This window comes from Calonectris borealis, chromosome 3 (assembly GCF_964195595.1).
Source record: "Calonectris borealis chromosome 3, bCalBor7.hap1.2, whole genome shotgun sequence".
Taxonomy (NCBI): domain Eukaryota; kingdom Metazoa; phylum Chordata; class Aves; order Procellariiformes; family Procellariidae; genus Calonectris; species Calonectris borealis.
The window spans coordinates 71568306-71590124 of NC_134314.1; the positions used below are offsets into that span (position 1 = coordinate 71568306).

The 21819-nt window shown below is 39.9% G+C and overlaps 1 protein-coding gene across 2 annotated transcripts in view; it reads left to right on the forward strand.

The window, feature by feature from the left end:
• The window catches only part of RGS17 (regulator of G protein signaling 17), a 73868-nt gene that overhangs the window by 40321 nt on the left and 11728 nt on the right, over positions 1-21819 (forward strand). For both annotated transcript variants that reach the window (XM_075148124.1, XM_075148125.1), the window contains exon 2: positions 3924-4067. In XM_075148124.1, coding sequence (XP_075004225.1) covers positions 3949-4067 — 119 coding nt within the window. In that variant the 5' untranslated portion in view covers positions 3924-3948. The remainder of the gene's footprint in view (positions 1-3923; positions 4068-21819) is intronic.

Below are 21819 nucleotides of genomic sequence, written 5' to 3' on the forward strand. Positions count from 1 at the left end.
TACCACTATCCTAGAAGGTCTGCTCAATATCAGTTCACATCTACTTCTTCACATTTATGTACTACTTTCACACTTATGCAGAAAAATAATTTATCTCATCAGACTGACTTGCTAAACTAAAGAGTCTAAATTTCTTTTTCATGCCTTGGACCAAGGCACCAAATCTAAACCCTCTGTCTACAGTCAGTCTCTAAATATAGCCAAGAATTAAGATATTCCTGCTTCTGCATCCTAAATAATCTGATGGAATCAATTACGGTTTTGCGTAGATGACATCTGGTATTTGCAAATACGACATGAAACATGAAATCCAACCAAAATAAGCATGAAACTAAAGTTTCCACCCATCCTACTTCATCCTCAGTAAGCATATTATTGTTTTGCATAACGGGGTGGATTTTTCATACATCTTATAGACTTCAGCTTAGAAGCTCTCCAAGAGAATGTAACACTTGCAAAAGAAAAGGGCTGATAACTTTGACTTCAGCCACTGGTTAAGCCAGATGAGTGAACACCGTTTGTGTATTCCCTGAGAACGCTGTCTCATTGCTTGGATTTTAAGCCTTGTGCTTTTATTGATCAGCATGCCAGTCACACCAAGCTAAATAACAGTTTGCATTGTCAGATACAGCAAGGTTCAGAGTGAACACCAACATCAGCTGTGGAAGGGACAGAATCTGAAATGGATTAAATACAACTCTGTCCCACTGTGCCAGTAAGATCTTTGCCCATTATAACTGGAAGCTAAGGGTAGTCCCACTACACTGTACCCATGTTATCAACCCACTTCAAAGTATAACCCCTTGCAGCACTCTCCTAGCATCATAATTAATGCTTTAGCCTCAAGTAGCCAAACATACCGTATTAGGACTAGAATGCAAACTATCCCTAGATGTAAGAACACGGGGGGTTGGGGGGGGGGGTTGGGTTTTTTTTCCTTTTTTTTCTTCTTCTTTCAAATACGACCTAAATAGATAAATGTAACTGTACCTGCAATCAAGGACTGTCGTCTTCCTCCTCCAAATAATGCAGTCAGGAAAGGGATGGGTCATGTCCCTCCCCATACTCCAGAGCAGAGTCAGAGCACAGCAAAGCAAGCAGTCCCACTCTAAAGACTGGCTAGCCTGTGGGCTCTGAGTAGCCTTGGAGAAAACCATGCTTCCTGAAATGCTCTACAATGAACCCCCAATGTTTCCTCATAACTCCTGTTGCTACCATGTACTGCTAGAAACCTCTGAAACAGTTAGCCATGGCAGTCTATACCAAAAAGTGAATGCTGGAGAATTTTCAGTGGTAGAAGTTGCTGGGCAGGGCTGAGGACGTGGACCGTTCCTGTGAAACCACACTTCTGACTCTGCCGCCGGGACATGCCATGTGCTGTGTGTTGGGAATTACAGTCACAGATTTTGCCTTTCTGCAGCTGAGCAACTCCCATCTGTTTCTCCATCAGTTCCTGCCAGCACAAGCAGGGACTGAAGGAGGTGGTCCTCACGCTCCCCTCGCCTGCCTGATGTTCGTGCTATACTGTTCTGTTTCCTCCCTTGCTCTGGCCCAAGTGCTCACATCTTCTGGACGAGACTGAGACTTGAACCAAGTTAAAGCTAATTTTGTTTTTTTCTTTCCCCTCTGGATTAATTTTAAATCATGCCTACTCTTTTATCCAATTCAGCAAGTACCTGCACAAATGCTGCTGCCAGCACAGAGAAGGGGACAGCTCAGGTGAGGGAATGAGTGACTGTGAGCTGTGCAGGAGAAAAGGGAGAGAGACATTTATTTCAGTGGCACAGCAGCTTGTGCTGTGTTAAAGTTACTGTGAAAGTACAGCAAAGTCACCAACTGTCATCATCATGTCTGAATGGATAACCTTCATCCTGCACCCTTGTATTTACAGTGCGACAGATTCTAGCCATAGTACATTTCTTATATATAGCTAAAATTGTGTAAGAAATGCATAATTTTAGGTACACAGTGGAATGCATGGGATCTTTTCATTCCAAGATTGCAGCCTACAAATACCTAAGTATGGGTAATTTCACCAGTTTCTGAAACAAATAAATTTTGTGATTTTGTACAAATGTTTCTAGAATCTCTGTCTTACTTACAAGAAACAAACATTCCCCGTGAAAATATCTGGCTTTAATTTCTTTAACCATAGTCATTGCACTTGCTGAAGCAAGTACCATTCACAGCATGACACAGCTATCTATGAAATAATTTAACTGCATCATGCGCAGTCAGCAGAAGTCCAACACTAATTTGGAGAAAGTGACTCCATACTGTCACTCACTGTCTGAGCTATATATTATGCTGCAATGCTTCTCCTTTCCTTCCTATCTACCGTAAAAATATGGGCATTTTTTCAATTATGTCAAAGTATCCCTTGTTAACAACACATGTTTACATTTGATTAAAAAAAAAGATGTGTTTTTTTTTAATATGTCATTTTAATCTTCAAGAGTTCAGCAACTATAAACCGTAAGAAGAAATATCAATAGCATAAGCAGGTGCCCTCACCACAGGTAGTTAAATGGTTCTTCATTGTTTAATTTGACGAAACACTTCAGAAAGGACTTGATTCTATTCGGTGACAGTGTACATGAAAAAGTTAGCTATGCAAGAAGCTGAAATAACCACCAACCTTGAGTTTTGCAGCAAGAGTTCGAGTTCTGAAGCTTAGTATCCTTGCTACATGTTGTTGTGTGTAAACTCTCTATAAGGACACCATTACAGAAGAAGAGCTTCAGGTGTTTTAGCAACCACGAAAATGCAAACTCTCACAGCTGCTGCTTGAATGCATGTAGACAGTGTAGCACATCTCTCGGTCGTCTGTGCGTGATGTACCCAGGTGGCAAATCGACCGGAGCCTGCCTTTCCCCAGCACTCCTGGCTGCAGCAGGATGCCCTGGGGGTGTGGAGCGCAACGCATGCTGCTCACGCCAGGCCATCTTCTACCCGCTTCTGTTTTAAACTGGGTTCCTCCCCACAGTAATCTGTTTGTACTTTTTCAAAGGCAAAAGTACTAAATTTATTCTAATTTATATATGTTTGTAATAGCCATTACTCTGGGAAACTTACAGTTGTTGTACAAAAAAGATGTGTCAGAAGGATCCTGACATCTAAACCTTCCTAAATAACATAACTTAGCAACAAATGTTTTAACTTCTTTTGAAAACTAAGTAGTGCATGGAATATTACTTCCAGCTGCATATTGCAAGTCACTGGGAAGAAAAATATCTTGGCCTAATAAAACCTAGGAAAGACTGGCAATGAGCAAGAGAAAATCTTCTGTGACCAGAAAACAGTCCCAAAGTTGGAAAAGTATTTTGGAAATACATATTTATTATTCATTTTATTTACAGAGAATAACTCTTAAGTAGCAAACCTCCCAGGTATGACACTTATAATAATCTTGGCTCTTAACAGACAGCTATTAGTGCCCATGATATAATATCACTTATATCCATTTCATTGGTCCAGCATTGACCAGAGAAGTCAAAAAGTAAAAAAGATCAGTTCCCAGCTCATGTTTAAAGTGAATAACCATCCCGCTGTATTTTTAGTACAATGGAAAGAGCTGTGATAGTCATATGGTAAGGAACAACTCAGTCTCTACCAAGAGCTACACAAGCTGTGTAGCTTGCTGTTCAAAAGGGTAATAAACAGTCCTTTTAGTCCAGCCAAAGCGATAAGAATAGACGTGATTCAACGGCACGGTAGTGTAAGCGTGTCACTAAAATGTGGTCTTCTGGAAACTGCTTTTAACACAATAGAACTATTACTTGGCCAGCACAGTTGATGGCCACGTGGTTTTGTTGCCACGAGTTGTGAGAATCAGTAGAATCAGAGATTGCTGTAGAAATGTGAATGTACTTTTTGATGGTCTGTAGTAATTCTGTACATCTCTTATGTCTGTGTTCTTATAGCCACTTGGGCACTGAAGTAGCTGAAATGAGAAAGAGGCAGCAGTCACAAAATGAAGGAACATCAGCTGTGTCTCAAGCACCTGGAAACCAAAGGCCCAACAACACATGTTGCTTTTGTTGGTGCTGTTGCTGCAGCTGTTCATGGTATGTCCTGTAGTATATTTGGTTCCATATCCACCACAGGTAAACGATGAGGATGGAAAGCGCCAAGCACTGGGAGCATGAAAACTTCTGGGAGAGGATTGCTGCCAAGAGGCACAATTTAACATTTCACTTAAAAATTTGATTAAACAATTCCCTGATTTGGTTGGACATCTTGTGAGGGGGAAGAGGAGAGAATAGTAAATTCAAGCTACATTTATCCTACTTAAACCATAACTAAATGAGGAAATTTCAGTTGTAAAACTAGTATGTGTGAATGAGACACTTGATGATACTGAATATTTTATGATTTGCATTCAAAACATTTTTTTTCTGCTTGTACTTTTGATACTGCAGTGCTCTGCATTCAGGAGGGTAAAAGGGAGATGGTCATAAATGTGAATATATGGTGACCTGTTTTACTACTTAGTTGTTGAATAATATATAATCTGTAAATCTGAAAAAAACCACTTTATCTTTTAACTGGTGTGGCGTAATTTTAGTGGAAAAAAGGCTCAAAAATTGTAGCTGCTTGTCTCTTCCTAAACAAAGAGTTCACTTGGAAAGTCAAAGAATTAAGGCCAGTTTCAGAAATAGCTTTGAATTCTCAGTGTCTTGAGATGCATCAGGTCTTTATTTCTTATTTTCATGAACACAGTGTTGAAATATAAAGTAATTGACATGCAGTGCTGTATCCTGTTACATACACAGTTCAGTCTTTTTGGAGTGACCATTCCTCTGTGTATCTGTGTTATTTTCACTTGAATCAGCCATCTGGCCCTAATCTAAAATCTGAGGCTATTTGCCCCCAATATATTTAAAAATACATACCAGCATGTATGCACCAGGCATCAAATGCGACAGCTTTTTCCAAGATGCCACATCCTGGAGGCAGTACCAGGGTGGACCTGCCTTGGCTGTTACTTCCAATTTCACCTGGAGGCAGAGGATATTTGGAGCAAGGATGAGCGAGAGCTCATGCTTTTACAAAGTTACTTTGCAATGTGTTCAATCCATACAGCAAAGAGGTGGAAGTGTATTAAATGGGAAAAAAAGGGAGGATGTTTTGCCACTGTTTTCTCTGCTTTGTGACAAGGGCACAATGTAAGATTAGCTATACTGTTACAGACCAGAGGTTCATTTAGCTCAGTATCCTATTTTAGGAAGTGACCTGTAGCGGATGCCACAAGGAAAGGATAAAACAAGTGGACGTGCACCTCCTCAACCTACCCACAGCAAAACTCCTCACAACTTCTGGCAATCTGCAACCTAGGGACTTCCTGGCCCAGGGGTTATTTCTGTGTGTTTTATAGCCCTTGATGGAATTTTCTTTCATTAATTTGTCAAACCATTTTCTGAAGCGACTTCCTGAACTCATCTAAACTTTTGGCATCCAGAGTTTCCCATAGCAATAAATTCTACAACGGACCTGTGCACTCTGAACTGTTACTCCCTTTTATTTGTTTTAACCTCCTAGATGTTAATTTCATTTGATGCCTCCTTGTTCTTATGATTGTGAAAAACAGTGAAAAATTGTTCCCAGGATCATCAAGATTTTATAGAGCTCTCTCATATCCCCCTTCAGCTGTCTTTTCTTCCATAGTCTTCTCTATTTTCATCTCTGTGATACAGAAACTGACCCAGACCATGGCATGTCCTTATCACTCTTCTATGTATCCACCTACCTTGTGTCTCTCTAAGTACCTTTCCTATTCTACTATCTCCTGTCTGAGATGTGTCACTAGATCTGTTGCAGTAGTCAAGACACGGGTGCACCATGTTTTGTGTTTGCTCTTGATTTTTTGTTATTAATTCCCAGCACCGTGCTTTCTTTTTAACAACCCCTGAGATGATGTTTTCATAAAATTATCCACCATGACTACAATATCTCTTTACTGAATGGAAATAAAGCCCATCATTGTGCACGTACAGCTAGGGTTGGCTTTTGCCTTGCATACTGGAACATGTATGGCCATAAAAGTATCAGTTTAATTTCTAAAACTTAAAGACAACTGATTTTATTTTTTAAGCATGCTATAGCTCAAGAAGTCTTATTTAACAACTATACTCTATTTTGAAGCTTTCATGAGCTTTGTGACTCTTGGAGTGCCTCCACTCCTTAGAATGCAATACCATTATATATTTGAACAGCTTACGCATATTAAATCTAAATTAGAGCAATTACTGCTTTAAAATGTAGAATGTCCTTTCAGCTGCTTTAGTAATTGTTTTTGCTGTTAATATCCTGTCTTTCAGGGGTTGAGGGGTTTTTTTTGTAAAGTAGATTAGACTGAGCATGGAGAAATCCTGTCAATTTAAGCTAGTTTTCAGGATTAAGTCAAAGAATGGGCCAAAGGGGATAGGGACATCACTTGCATTTTCTAAAATCAAAAAGGTAGAACAGATGATGTAATAAGTCTTTTCCAGCTCTATCTTCTGTAATTCCATAGTGGAAACTCCATTAGAGGAGAGATGGGACAAAACTTTGAAAAAGATAATATGAAATATTTCAGAATCTCAGTTAAAATTAAGTCATTGGTTCTGGTGCCAAATTTGTTTGGTAAATTTGAACTGTCCAGTCTGTACTGTAGAGTATGGATTACTGTTCTTGCCTTAGTTGTGTACCCCAAAAAAGTACAAAAATAATTTAAAAAAACATACATAACAAACTTTACTAGTCACTCATTATATAGGGGATTCTAGGTAGGTAATTCTCTAGGGTAGTTCTCTGTAATAGGAAAGCCTAATCGATAACTGTAACAGATTCTCTGGACCTAAAGTAATTACATGCTTTCCCTAATTCCACAGGTCTTTGTATTTCAGTAACGTGAATTTCTCAATTTCTCTGTCTGGAAATGTTGCTGGATTCATTAATGGTGATGACAGTACTTTAAGTGTCAATAGCAAGATTAGGAGACTTTTCTTCTGTTTTTCCACCAGCCTGTGTGACTGAGGGCAGCTCTTATATCACTAACCTCTTAGTGTCTCAACTTCCTCACCATTCATAGAAATGGCGGGGGAGGGTATGTGCAGCTTTTAGTAAGAAGGTTTCACTTTTATCTGTTTGAAGAGTTAGTTCAATAGTTCATATATCCAAACAAATAATTAGAATTCTAAAAATATCTTTTGTGAATCATGTGATGTTTTTTTTCTTCTGTTCCACCCTGTGTTAAAATCAGAATAGGCATTAAGTCTTCTGCTTGCATAACAGCATAGACAAATATTCACACCTTTGTTTGGGAAAATAGTACCTTGCCTAATAGAGACTTGTTAACAGCGAAAAGTTAGATGAAAAAATTATTCAGGACATCTTATTACAAACTTTTTTTTTCCCCCTCTAATAATTCCTTCTTAAAGGTAACAAATATTGGCAGTACTTTTCCATTGTTGTGGGATAACCCTGGTAGGCACCTCAGCCCCACGCAGCCGCTCACTCACTTCCACCCAGCAGGATGGGGAAGAGAATCAGAAGGCTGAAAGTGACAAAACTCGTAGGTTGAGATAAAGACAGTTTAATTGATAAAGCAAAGTTGTGTGCACACGCAAAGCAAAACAAGGACTTCATTCACTGCTTCCCATCGGCAGGCAGGTGTTCAGCCATTTCCAGGAAAGCAGGGCTCCATCACTCGTAATGGTCACTTGGGAGGACAGACGCTACAGCTCTGAACCTCCCTCCTTCCTCCTTCTTCCCCAGCATGATGTCATATGTGTGGACTATCCCTTTGGTCTGTTGGGGTCAGCTGTCCCTTCCCAACTTCTTGTGCACCCCCATCCTGCTCGCTGACAGGGCAGCGTGAGCAACAGCTAAAACGTCGATGTGTTATCAACACTGTTTTGGTGACAAATCCAAAACACAGCACCATATGGACTGCTATGAAGAAAATTAACTCCATCCCAGCCAGACCTGGTACATCTATTGGCACTGATAATTGTCAGGACAGTAAATTTTTCAGTTTACAAGGACAAAGCAGGGCTGATTACCAAGATTTGCTCAGATTGGAAAAGGTGGAGATAAACAGGCTCCTTAAGTTGGCCATTTTATTGTAGTAGGTATGGTCAGGATGTTGCCCAACTAGCTTAAGCCCTGAACTGGTGCCTGAGCATCAGTAGTGAAGGAAGCAGTGGAGAAAATAAAGTGCTTTTGAAGTTCCCAACAGGAAAAGACTGTCCACTTACCACAGAGGCAGGTGATATATCCCTCTGGAGATCTTCTATAGGACCTTCCTCTCTCCACTGACCAGATACAGACCTTAGGCGCTTATTTCAGGAAGACTGCCCCACTAAAGCATCTAACAGAGAAGTACCAGTCAGGTACCTAAGGTGCTGGACTGAATCTCACCCCGTGTCTTAAGCTTCCACAAAACACCATTCCCACAGAGGACAGAAGAAAAGGCTTCCTTACTAGCTGTAATTTCAAGGACTCAGGTAGCCCGAGAGTTGCAAAATTTGCAGCAAGACTCCTAACATGACAGTCTATAATTTCCTCAATTACACTTTCTCCAGAGAGCTTCGCATTTAGTATTTAGTGCTATGGCTTTACATTTTTGAGCTCAGCTTGGTGAGGTAAGGGTAGAAGCCTGCTATTTCACCTCCCCAGCCTTATTTAGCAGTCCGTTACTCCAGCTTCCTGAGCAGACATGAAACCAGTCATTCTCTTGCAAACACTTGTAAATCACATTCTTCAAAAAAACTCTCAAGACGCTAGCACAGGGAGGTTGGCTATTCTGCCAATTTTATTTTGCTTCCTCTTTTGTCTCCCACCCAGAGCAGGAGTCCTATCTTTTTATCATCTCTTCCTCATAAGGTGCTCAGTCAATGTTAAAGCTGTGGGACATTCTGATGCCCGATAATCCTCTCCTTTCACCACACACAGGAGGCTCAGAAGGTATCTAACATCTGCCCTGCAAGAGACCTTAGCAGTACAGGAATCTGGGGGACATGAAAAGACTTCCAGGAGATAAGTGAAGAAGACCACACAACTTCACTTGGTTCTGTAGCTCAATTCAAACGTGTGAGCTGGAGGGCCTTTACCTTAAAGGGAACCATTAAAACGACTGCTGAAGACTCTTGTGGAAGAGGGAAAGGGACTCACATGTTCAGCAGCTCTGAGCTGTGCCCTGTACAAGAGCTGTGCCTGCCATTTGATTTCTTGTGACCCTTCCATGACTAGTTTCCCACACCCAAGAGATGCCAAAGAAGATAGGGTATTTGCCAGCTTGGCAGTAAACAAGAGTTGCTCTTGGCAAGAAACTCTCTCCTCCCGTTCTTATAACTTGCCTATGACTGCTGTGAGTTACGTCTGAAACGTCTTCCTGATGACCCTGTTACACAAATATTTTTCTTTATTAAAGGAAACATTTTCCTTGCATGGTTTAGCAGTTGACTTGGGCCTACAAGAAGATATTTCTGTCACTGGTGCCATGAATATGAGATGACAGATACAGTTCTAAGGACAATTTTAAATTATATTAATATTTTTTCTCTCTGGGGTTCAACGTTTTCCTCCTCCTAACAAACAGATAGTGTGCACGGTTCTCTAAATGAAAAAAAAAAACCAAAACAATTTTTTTTGCACTTCCCACCTCTCTAGTACTTTGAGGTGAATGATTTTTTTCTGGCATATTCAGTGTTAGTTTGCCATCGCAAAATTGTGTCTAAACTTGGCATGTATCTACACAAGATAATCCCCAGGGGTCATAGTCATTGCTCCTTTATCTTATTTTAACTATGGTAGAAAGCTTGGAGGAGAGGGAAGCAAAGAAAGGATGAAAACAAAAAACAATGCAATAAATTATAGCCACATGTTCTGAAATATGTGGAAAACAAAATCCATATTCTGCTTCCCATGCCTCTCTGCAGCAGAACTTTTATACTAGGAGTAGACTAGAGGTGGTACAAAGAGAATCACCCAAGCTTCAGGATTTTGTTAAAGCTTTCAGCAAGAAAAGAAAATCTTTATCTTTGAAACAAGAGCACTCATTTTGAAAAACATTTTTGGCTTTCAATTTTATTTTTTTTACAAACCTGATTTTTTAATTCTTTTTTTCCTCCCTGAACACATAGGACAACATATCTGAAACAGACACACTCAACTCTCTGTATTTTACCTTTTCAAAACATCACACCTGAGAAAAGCAAATATTGGAAAGTGCATCGGGAATTATTGTACTGAAGCGCAGAATACAGAAGTGCAGGCTACTGAACTCTATTTCACTCAACTAGAAAGTGATATTTTAAAAAAAAATTAATGGGAAAAGATGTTCCATTCTGACCCTTTTTATACTTTAAAACATCACAGGATTTCCTTATGTTTTTATCATTTGCTGTTGCAGAGGTCAAAGATGAAAACATTCCCTCTTTTTCCTGGACCATAATGTATTCTGAGGGATAGTAGGCTTAGCTAGCACGGGAACTTGTGCCTTATGCATCTACGGGACAGTATCATCTGTATCATAACAGTGCAATGGGCAGCACTGGTGCTTTCTTAGGAAGGGAGCACCACTTCTTTGACAGGTAGAATTTAAAGCTGGATAAAATCCTTTGTATGACCTGTCACACAAGCTACTGAATGCGATATTCTAGAAAATCAGTCTTAAATCACCTTGTCTTTAAGTCCACATATCCTCAGTGCTGAGGCCATGACAGAAAGCTGCTCAGCAGACATTCCGGTTGTCACTGAAATGCACCATGGGGTGAGTGTGGGGTAAGGATTTAAATACTTAGTCCTCAGAAATGGGTGTCTCAAGGTACCCTGAGCTACTTAAAATAAAAAATTTAAATTCTCAGCATTTGGAAAAACAAGCAGAAGACACTCTAAAAATAAATAGCTTGTCAAGTATTTTTTTCATACTTTTGTAAGTTATGTTAAAAGTACTTCTTAAATAATACCCAAGTAAAGCATTTCTTTTCCCTTTAAAGCAAAAGAAAGGGATGATCTCTAAAGTTAAAAAAGTCAGAGGGGAGAAGCATGTCTTCCTAATGGGTATGATATTTAATAGGCTCACTCTGCTTTATAATTCAGACAGGGCAAGAGATTTTGCTGGATGTTTAGGTCCTCAGGGCAGGCTGGGGACAGGTGGCTCTGTGCGTGCTTGTTTACGCAGCTCTCCCAGGGCATCACAGCCTGACCTGCCAACCTCTGGGCTTGCGCCCTTCTGTGACACTGGGCCAGACTGTCAGTCTTAGCCTAATAATTCCTGGAAGTCTGCTCTCTCCTTGAGCCGGAACACAAATATACCTCAGATGTGATTCAATACACGGCTTACCCCAGAGCTCCAGAGGTGGCGAGTAAAGGCAGGTTTGACCACTTCCTGCACCTCCCTGTGAAGCAGAACTGAAACGCTACCGTTCGAAAGAGGGGAGCACCTTTCTTCTCCATGAATGATGCCACAAGGGGAAAGGTATGCTCGATGAGGTCTCGGGTATACTAACTGCAGCGAACTACTATTCCATAATTTTTCCTGCATCTACTTCTAAAGAGTAAGATGTGAATGCAGGAAATCAAAATGTTACCAGCAAACCAAAAGGACTATAGAAATAAAATTTACAAAAAGCAAAATTTAGTGTAAAAACAACTAAAGGAAGCTTAAAGTTAACCTGTTAAATCTCATGAAAGCCTGCCTTGGTCACTGTGGAGCCCTGTTCTAAATTAATCAAATTCATCTCATCTCCTCTCATCAAAAAGCAGCCCAGAAATCCCTATTTCCAAGTTCATCCACCACCTTCCTTTCTTCTTCCTCCTGTCTTTTTCTCAGCCCCCTGCCACCTACCTCCAAAGCCCTGTGGAAGCACATCCCTGGAAGTATTTAAAAGACGTGTAGATGAGGCGCTCAAGGACATGGTGTAGTGGGCATGGTGGTGTTGGGTTGATGGTTGGATTCGATGATCTTAGAGGTCTTTTCCAACCTTAATGATTCTATGATTCTAAGTCTTGCGCAGCCTTGGAGCAGGGACAGGAACTGTGAGCCACCAGCTCCCACAGCAGCAATGGGTTTCCACAGGTCATTTGCCATGCAGAAGCGGCTTTGGTGCAGGTCATTGCTTTGTGGGACATGCAGCGTAAATCAAAATCATGCAGTTTTCTAAGAGAAAGCTGTAAGCTACACACTGCATTTATTTCGGCAAGCGTCTGCAAAGGGGTAGTCACTAAGGTGGTGCTGGCCTACCATGAAGTCATGGTGGAAGCACAAAGATACACAAGACACTACACAGACGTTCAGCATATATAAATAATTTAAAATTAATTTTCGACCAAGAACTCTGGTTTGAAAAAACCTTTTACACTGTAAACCGAGTCTAACTCCATGTAAACTGATAAATGTTTCTATTTTCAAAGGTCTGAAGTAAACTTGTTCCTCCCCATAATAAAATAGAAGTCTAATGTGAAGAGTAGAGCAATAGCTTCTTATGCAGCCGGTCTGTTAACTTTGACCACAAGCCAGTGGTAGAATCCTCATTAACATCAAAACCAGCCCTGGGCTCTCTGAGCCAAGCTTTCCTAGTATCAGGATTTTATCCTTAATATTTTAACTTTGAAAGTTCATTTCATTTTGAGGAACAGATGGAGGCTCATGTATTTACTGACTTTTTTACTCACCTGTGATAACACAAGCAGGTTAGAGAATGGGTAGAACATAAACATAATATATTAGCAGATTTTTAATAAATGTTTCTGAAGCTTCACAAACCAAATGCATAGATTCCTATGTGTATAATACTGCTAAGATACAAAACCCTCATCAGTCTAACTGCAGAAAATAGTCCTATTTCAAGCAAACAATTCTGTAAAGAAAATTGGAATGCAAAAAAAAAAAGAAAAATCAGAACTGCAATCCCCCTAAATTGAAGAATAAATACATGCTCAGAGGGGATTTGGGATTACACAAGGCTTATTCTAATTCAGCCGCGCATAAGATGCTGACAGTAGCTCCTTAGAAGGAGATAGCAGACTAAATCTAGTTAACTTTAGAAAATGATTTGATTCTGCCCTGGTGCGGCACACAGAGCGTGTTCAGGGACAGCTGCTCTTGACGAGACTAGAGGGAGAGAAAGCAATGGCAGAATCATCTCCACTGGGGTAAAGCAGCTTGATGTCTCCTCAGAGGCTGTTTAAGAGATGGATTGCTTCAGAGCATCAGCACCTTGGCTCTCCCTCGCCACTCATGCCTGTTTCCCACCTGCCTGTGCCAAAATGCTGTTCAGCTCGGTGTCTGCAGAACAGTGGCTGGAGGAAGATTCGTAATGTCATGACAGATTTTCTGTCACCAGCACACAGCTTGACTGTTGCTGTGGAAAAAAGAAACAAAAAAACCAAGAGTGCTGAGGATGCCTGAGTCCAGTTTATGCTGTGATTTTCAGCTGCGAGGAGTTTGGAGCCTTTGAAATCTCCCCCAATAGGGTCTGGGCTGGTTTTTTTTTTCATTATTGCAAATTTGACAATTATGTATTTACACAAAGATGCATTAATTCAGGAGTCTGTGGAAAACCACAGAAATGGAGAAGTTTGTGAAAGGTCAAAATGGGTCTGAGATTAAAATATAAGCTGAAGTAAGGCATGTTGGTAGATGGTGTCATTCTAAAGGCACCAAGGCGGCCTTGCAAATCCTCCAAACTTTATTCATGGTGGAGTATAATAAAAACTTAAATATTCAACATGCCAAAACAACAAGAAAAAAATCTTATCCAAATTAAACACACTGGCCATGCCTATGCCAGTAAACTAAGCCGGGCCGGGGTCTAATATGGGCTCAAGCACTCAGCCGTACAGTTAAATTGTTAGCAAGTGTTAACTCCCTGGCAGAGTTTTGGCCAGTGCCAAAGTGCACAGTCCCAGGCAATGACCTGTCGCAGGTGCAGAAACCCTGGCTTGGGTATGGGCTTTATGAACTGGGGCTACGTGGTGCCAGCCAGCCTCAGGGCCAGAGAGCCCTCCCAGCCCTTTTTATCTGCAAGAATAGATGCAGTCTGTAGTTCCAAGCCGAAAGGGAAAAAAATTAGGCTACTTAAATCTGTTAGCGGAAAAATTTCCATCTTACAAAGGTTTATTTTTTAACCATGTATCATTCCAAATCGGTTTAAAATGTCAGTTAAAACAGGAATAAATGTCTAGCGCTTTTAAGAGACAAAATGTATCATGGAAATGAGTCTGCACCCCTAGTAGATAACACTTATAAGATGGAGATCCACTCACTAGAAAAGTGGGTCAGGCATTCATTATGTGAGGCAGAAAGGCAAAGGAGATGCGAATCTTGTCTAGTCATCCTTAATAATTCCATAGCACATATATTTGTCTAGATGGCAACTCTGGCGCTTCTGAAGCAGCTGATTGAGGGCCTGATACCGGCAGATGCTGAGCACCCATTATGGAGCAATGGATATCTTCAGTTCCTGTTGATATCCATGTTGAAAGTGCTTCCCAGCTCAGGGCCTTGTCTAACAGAAAAATCTGGAAACCAGCAGTTAACATCCATCAAAACATATGTGTAATATACACAGACTGGCATGGTGGTTTTCAATCCTGTTTGTTAGCTGGACAGATGTTAAGTGGAAGATCCCCCATCTTGTTTGATTGTAATGTGGATAAGCGTAAACTTGTTTGGTCCAGGCTAATTTCATAAAATACGGTGTTCATAAACATCATGGTAGGAATTATACTTTACAAATACATAAGGGCCTCCTTAACTGAAGAACTTTACAACACCTTATGAAAAGAAAAAAATGTGAATTTAGTATGAATGTTCCCAGGTATCTCTTCCCATTTGGAAACTGCAACTAAATCTATGGAATGAAAGGAGCGCCCCTAATCAGGCTCAATCCTTTACTCTTGCTGCTATTTTAATCTCTGCGAACCAAGAATAATAAAAAAAGCCACTATGGAAACTGAGACTAGGCCCATTTATCAGAACTAATTGAGACCGTTAGGCTTGCTTGCTAGTGGATTGGAGGGCTTTTATTCATCCAGTTACCTTTTCAAAGAATACAATTTCTATTTCTTTGAACACTAGACAACCGCCACTTTTAATTGTCTCAAATATATGAAGGAATTGCTTGCGAAACAGCTGTAGCCAGGAGTAAGAACACTGCGGATTGTCTAGTAATTAGATGTGTCCATTGTACAAGATGGAATATGAATGGTAACATTATTCTGAAGGAAGGAATGAAGCTGACAGCCAGACTAGTAATCTGTTGGGTGACCTGACAAGAGAAATACACCCTTGAGTTGAATCTTGCCTAAAGCAGAAACCAGCTCTACAGTAATGAAACAAAGCTAGAGTAACTCCATTAGGAATCATTAGCAAGCAAACTTTGGCAAGCCATGGATTTCTTACCTATACAGAAATTACATTCCACATCTGAGAACAAAAATCTCAAAAATTCATCCTAGAAAGGACTAAAAGTTTCCAAAAGTTGTAATAGCTTCTGGTGTGGCTATCATTATGTAAAAGTAATATAATCTCTTTAAAGTAGAATCCAGCAGAAAGCATGTTTTCTTACAGATTTTCAGAAGAACAAAATACATCTGACAAAAAGGAGAGTTTAGGAAAGTCAGATTGCTTTAAATCACTAGTTCTTTCCTCTCTTGCAGAGTTACAACTTTTGCTCAGTGCTAGTCTAAGTTTGAGGGAGATACTGTTCTTTATTTCAGAAGTACAGCACACACCGGTAGTTTCCATCTGCCTTTGGATGCCTGCTGAGCTGCACTATCTGTAGCTAGGTAGTTTAAATCAGTCACACAAGAACAGAGGAGGAAAGCAAGTTCAGCAAGGCTGTCCATTAAAAGGACCAGTCTCCTTTCACATACCCTTTAGCCTGCCTTGACCTTGAGAGCATTTCTGTCCTTCACCCTGAAGTCATCCTGAAGTGTAAATACCATTACATTTTTTTAAATAGCCTCCAAAAATATTCTTCAATTGCAGTCTTTCTTTAAACATGATTGTAGTAAATGTGTTGGTTGTGGCACTGGTGGCCACACAGTACTGTGTCCAGTTCTGGTTCCTTCATTGCAAGAGACCTGCACATACTGGAGAGACTCCAGCAAAAGGCCACTAAAATGATTAGGGGACTGGAGCATCTCTCCTACGAGGAAAGGCTGAGAGAGCTGGGACTGTTCCACCTAGAGAAGAGAAGGCTCAGGGGGATCTTATCGATGTGTATAAACACCTGAAGGGAGGGTGCAAAGAAGACAGAGCCAGGCTCTTTTCAGCGGTGCCCAGTGACAGGACCAGAGGCAGTGGGCACAAGCTGGAAAACAGGAGGTTCCCTCTGAACATCAGGAAACACTTTTTTACTGTGAGGGTGACTGAGCACTGGACAGGTTGCCCAGAGAGGCTGTGAAGTCTCCATCCTTGGAGATACTCAAAACCCATCTGGACATGATCCTAGGCAGCCTGCTCTAGGTGGGAGGGTGGGGTGGACAAGATGACCTCCTCCTCTGTCCTTTCCAACCTCAACCATTCTGTGATTCTGTGTTTCTGTGATTCTGTGTTCAACTTGGCAAAGATTAAACTCAAATCTTAAATGTTTGCAAAACATTTCTGGATATATTTGTGAGTATCTTAGGAGAATGTCCCTTTTGTCAGGGGGTTTCCAGCAGGTTAGTTTTTCCACTACCAATCTGCTTCTGAATATTTTCTAAAAAAAAGAAAGAATCGTTATAAAAATTACATCAAAGATGGCATTGCAAATAGCAATCTATGATGGAAGATGTATTGACATATGGATTTTTGATTCCACAAGGCTTTGCTTTCAAATTCTTTGTGGGGTACAAAAGGAAAATGCAGAGTTTGGACAAATTTGAAAGCTTGCCTGTCAAATGTATACTGAATTCAACTTTTATGGAAAATACAGCAGGAGAATATAACTCGTGGCTTTATAAAGAGACTGTTAGTCTTACTGTCCCTTATGAACACGTTACCAGATTTTAGATCTATTCCATTTTAAATCGTTAAATATATAGGAAAGGGAATACAGTGGAACACTGCAGATTTGCTAAAACCTTTTTAGGTACTTGCTTTACTGAGCGCATCCCTCTATGACTTACTTTAGCTTAGCATTCATATTTCAGTAAGGATGATCTACCTTCACAGTGGCATGTGGGATGCAATTTAATAACCTTATATAATGATCTTACATAAACTCCAAAATCTTGGCCAAGACTTCCCATTAACAAAGAGATGATTATACTCTTAAGCACTAGATCACTTGGGTTCAATTCTGCTTTTACTCAAGCTGAGGAGTAGCACAACATCAGTAAGACTATCAGGGCAGAGCTAAACGTCTGAACTGGCTAGACCTTAATAGCCTGAGATGCTCCGGATATCTTAAACCTGAATTTCCACCAATCTCCTTTTTCTTTTATGGTTTATAGTTGAATCTGTAATGACTTTGACCAATTATGCTGAATCCAACACAGTATTAACACAGCACTGCAATTGAAAAGCAGTAAGAAATTCAGCCTGCTCTTCCTCACCTTCAAAGTATGGCAGAAACGTACAATCTCAGATGAACTGAGAGGTTTCTTATTTTTCACGGGGAAGTTCACAGCTCTGAGCAATGATGAGCTGGCCTTATCATAAGCCTTTGAACAAAAGAATTCACAGACCTTAGTCCAGGTTTTCACAAGGAAGAAAGATAGGACCCTGTTAATCCGTAGTGTTTTTAAGTGTATTTCCTTGAAACTCTCAAATACCTCACAGGGCTAAAAGCTATTCCTTCGCACAGAAATGTCTAAATAGCACTGCAAGAGCAGCGCTACAGAACAAAGACAGGGGAATTGTCAGCGATGCCTTCAGTCACCCCAGGATTGCTGCTACAGCACAGGCATCAGAAATACGGCAGTGAACAGGCCAAGATACCTCTGTGTAGGCACAGAGGGTTTTCTCACATCTCTTTATTCCTGCGTCCACACACTCCATAGCCATACCGTCAATGCCACTCTTCTAGAAATCTCAAGACTGGTGTAGGGAAGCGAGGATACTTCAAAGTAACCCAAAAACAAATGCAGGTTTTGCCATGCTTTAGGATTTTGATGCTGTGAGGCATTGCTCTTGAAGCTCCTCTCCACAGTTCTTGGTATAAACGTGATTCTGAGTGAAAGGTGGGGCTGCTAACTGTTTGCAGGACTCTGAGAGATGAGGTTCTAATAAACTCCAGGTATCATGAAGTTAAGAGTTATAGCTGCTGGATTTCCTGATGAACTGTGTTCTTATTAAAAAATCTCTTTTCTTGTAATCAGAAAGCTTACTGGGAAAAATATCTACTATGACAGAATGTAATTTTTCTAGAGCTTTTTAAAGTTAAACACAATATTTCATTTAAACCTATTATTTGATTACATTAACTAGAATTACTTACAAAAGACTAGTTAGAATTACAGTTACTAACAGTGAATGAATCAAGACAACTGATTATTTCATTTTAAAATGTCATGATAATTATTTTTAAAACCGTCAAAACAAATTATGAAATTTCATTACTCTTAAACTTTTCCACAAACACTATTTTGCGGAAAATCCAATTCAGAAGTAAATTATCTTTACCTGTCAAATCTGTGTGGAACACAAACTCAGTTCCAGTCAGCTGCATAAAACCCCACTGGAAGGGCCTGTGAAACAGCTTCTGCACCCATCCTGGGTAGCAAAAATCAGACCAGAAAATTTCCACCTTGAGCTCCCCCTTGGCCCACAGGACTTATGGTATGCAGAAAGGTGCATATGGGAGCCAGAAGTCTGCCTGCATTTACTATTACTGGATCCTGAGCAGACACGAAGCTTTTCAGTTGAGAGCACATTCACGGCACACGCAAGCGCCCAGCCGTCTGTTACAGACGGTTTCTCAGCTGTGTGCTCTTCAAACAAAGAGATGGAAAAAGGGGAAAGAATCTGAAGTACACCACACTACAACATAGCAAACTGAGGAGAAAAAATACCACCAAGGAAAATTGGAAAGGAAGAAATTGAATGTTTTCTAGCCATTGGAAGAGACAAAGCATCTGGTTTTATCATTTGCTTCATTTTTATTCTACTTTTTGTGACCTGTGAGAAAAAAAAAAGAGCCAGTTATCACTGTGGCTTGTATGCTTACAGGTCAAAACGATGAGACCACAGTGTAAGCTGAACAAAAAGCTGGGAGGTTTGTGACTCCACATTCCTTCCCCAATCTGAAGCTCTGAAATATTGGAGGGTTTTTAGCTGTAATACAAAATATCCAGGATGCTAACCTTACAAATACTTGCATTATTTTTAAAAAAAAAACAAAACAAAATATTGTTTGGGCTTTTTCCTTACATGAAGCTTGCAGAATCAGACCTCAAGTTTATAAATTCTCCTTGCAAACACATATATTTTTCATTCTAAAAAGCTAAGTCCAAGCTGGAGTCTACGCTTGTTTGTTTTTTTCTTTTAAAAACAATTTGGATTATACATGTCTCTTGCACCATCTTTTCACCTACGGCAAATGTAACTCTGGCACTCAGGAAACTTAGCACCACAGGTACCTGGACTTTTTGAAAGGAGTTTATAGTTTCAGTGGACACTGCCAAGTAGGCTGATTATAGCCTTATGGTAATTGTTGGCTTTTCCCCAACAGACTACTTTCCTGTGTCAGTCTACTAAACACAATCTCCATCATTTAGTTTTAAGCACAAGACAATTCATTTTTTACTCAGAGAAGGATGTAGCTACTTTTCACTAAAATTCTAACTTGTTTTCAGTATGAAAATTTACATCCTACATTTCTTTACTGAATTCAGTGAAGATCTGTAAATCTTATCTCATTAAAGAGATGGACACTAATTAAAAAAAAATCCTTCACATTTTTTTGATCTGTTTCTTCTTTGGAACAAAAATTATCATGTTCTGCTGACTGAGTTAAGACCAGATTCTGATCAATTTAAGTAAATGACTCCAAAGGCTCTTGACCACTGTTCCCCTCCAAAGTTTCTCGCAGACAACAAATGCAGATATATGGAAATACCAAGTTTGCAATTTTTACTGTTTCACGTCTTTCTGTGGATGAACTGCACATCACTTATGCTGGCCTTGCAGACCTCCGGGGGTCCATGCAAGCCTCCGCTCTAGAATTCATTTAGTGCCACTAATTTGGCTGAAGTTTGCTCTACACTTCCATGCTTTGCATATACTGGTATTACTACAACAGTCTAAGTGCTTTAGTCTGTCTTGCTATTCTTACAAGGAGATAAATTCTCAGAGGTCAGAGATAAGAGACCACAACGCATGGCTTTGATGGCTGATGCATCCCCTTTCTCTCAAATACAGCCAGGGCCCTGGAGGATATAATGCAAGTTTATCTGAGCCTATGAAAATATCTAGTGCAAGGCATCACTTCTTCATAAAAATCATGACTCTAGCTCTAGTTTTTCTTAGAATAATTATTCTGGACATTATTCACTTATTGTAACAAAAAGTGAATTCTTTTCCTAACTTTGATAGAAGCAGATTTTTTACCCTTTACTCAGCTTAAAAAAAAAAAAAGGTTATCCTTGGATAATACTGTTCATGTAACATTTCATTCTCATGGATGTCTATTTTTGTGCCATTAAAAGGGAGATAGAAGATAGCATTACTGACTAGACCCTAAGTGATTTTGAGATTAACATAACTGTATTGTTCTTTATGAATGGATCATGATAATATTGAGGTTATTTTTCATTATTATTGCTTTGTACAGTACAGCAAAATCATTATGCTCCTCTGTTCATAAACAAACATGGCTCTGACTATTTTTCACTGCTGTCAGGCTTAAATATTGCAGCTGTCAGAAAAACAAGGTGTCAGAAAAGAATTTTATCTTTGGTTTCATAAAAGAAATTAAAGAGTGCCGGTATAGTTGTCTGTTGCATTATCATAAAGCATATGGGGACCACATCCATCTCTGACTTCTACCAGAGCCTGCCTCAGCATGTAGAAGTGAATTTGTGAACAGAGCTGTGCAAACAATTGATTTTTCAATGACTGACTGTTGAACCGCAGTATTGAAGACAGCATGGTCAGATTGAACCACAATCAAAACCGAAAAAGATACTGGCATGCACTTTTTTCTGCATCCGAATTAAAACCATGAAAAATATGTTTCTGTTCATATAGCATGTTTTAAGCCAGACACTTATAATAAAAGTAAAGGAAACAAAGAGCTTAGAGACAGGCAGGGGCCTTCAATACAACTGCTTTGTATTGAAGAGTGAAGGTATTTACCCAGCTGGTGAAAGATCTAAGGTTGGTGCCCATCTTTGTCTCAGAGTTTTCAAAACCACCTTCCCCTCACTTCAGGAAAATGCACTAATCATATGTTCTTGGCTCTCCCCTCAATGATGTATAAAATATTGTACTGTATATACAAAGCTTAAAAGTATTCATTACATGATGATTTGCCATTAAGAGTCTCCTGTTTCTGCCTTGTATAATGAGTATTCTGTTATTTTCACTAAAGTGGAATAGCTTCAGCAGAACAGCTTGAAAGCCATCTACCCCACCGCAGTCCCACAGGAAGGGTGTTTCAAATCCTGAATGAGTGCACTAACCTGCTTGTTTAACGGAGGGCTTTTCCTCCTCCAAACGACCCTGAAAAAATATTTCCTATCGGAATCTATTTGGTAAATTCAGCCTGTGTTTGTCAACATTTTAGGTGAATGGCCATATTACATCACCTACCAGTGGAATTTTAAAATCACAATTAAATCTTGATCTCTTATGTTTTTTTGGGAGGTGGGAGTTGTGTTTTTTTAAGAAAGCCTACATCT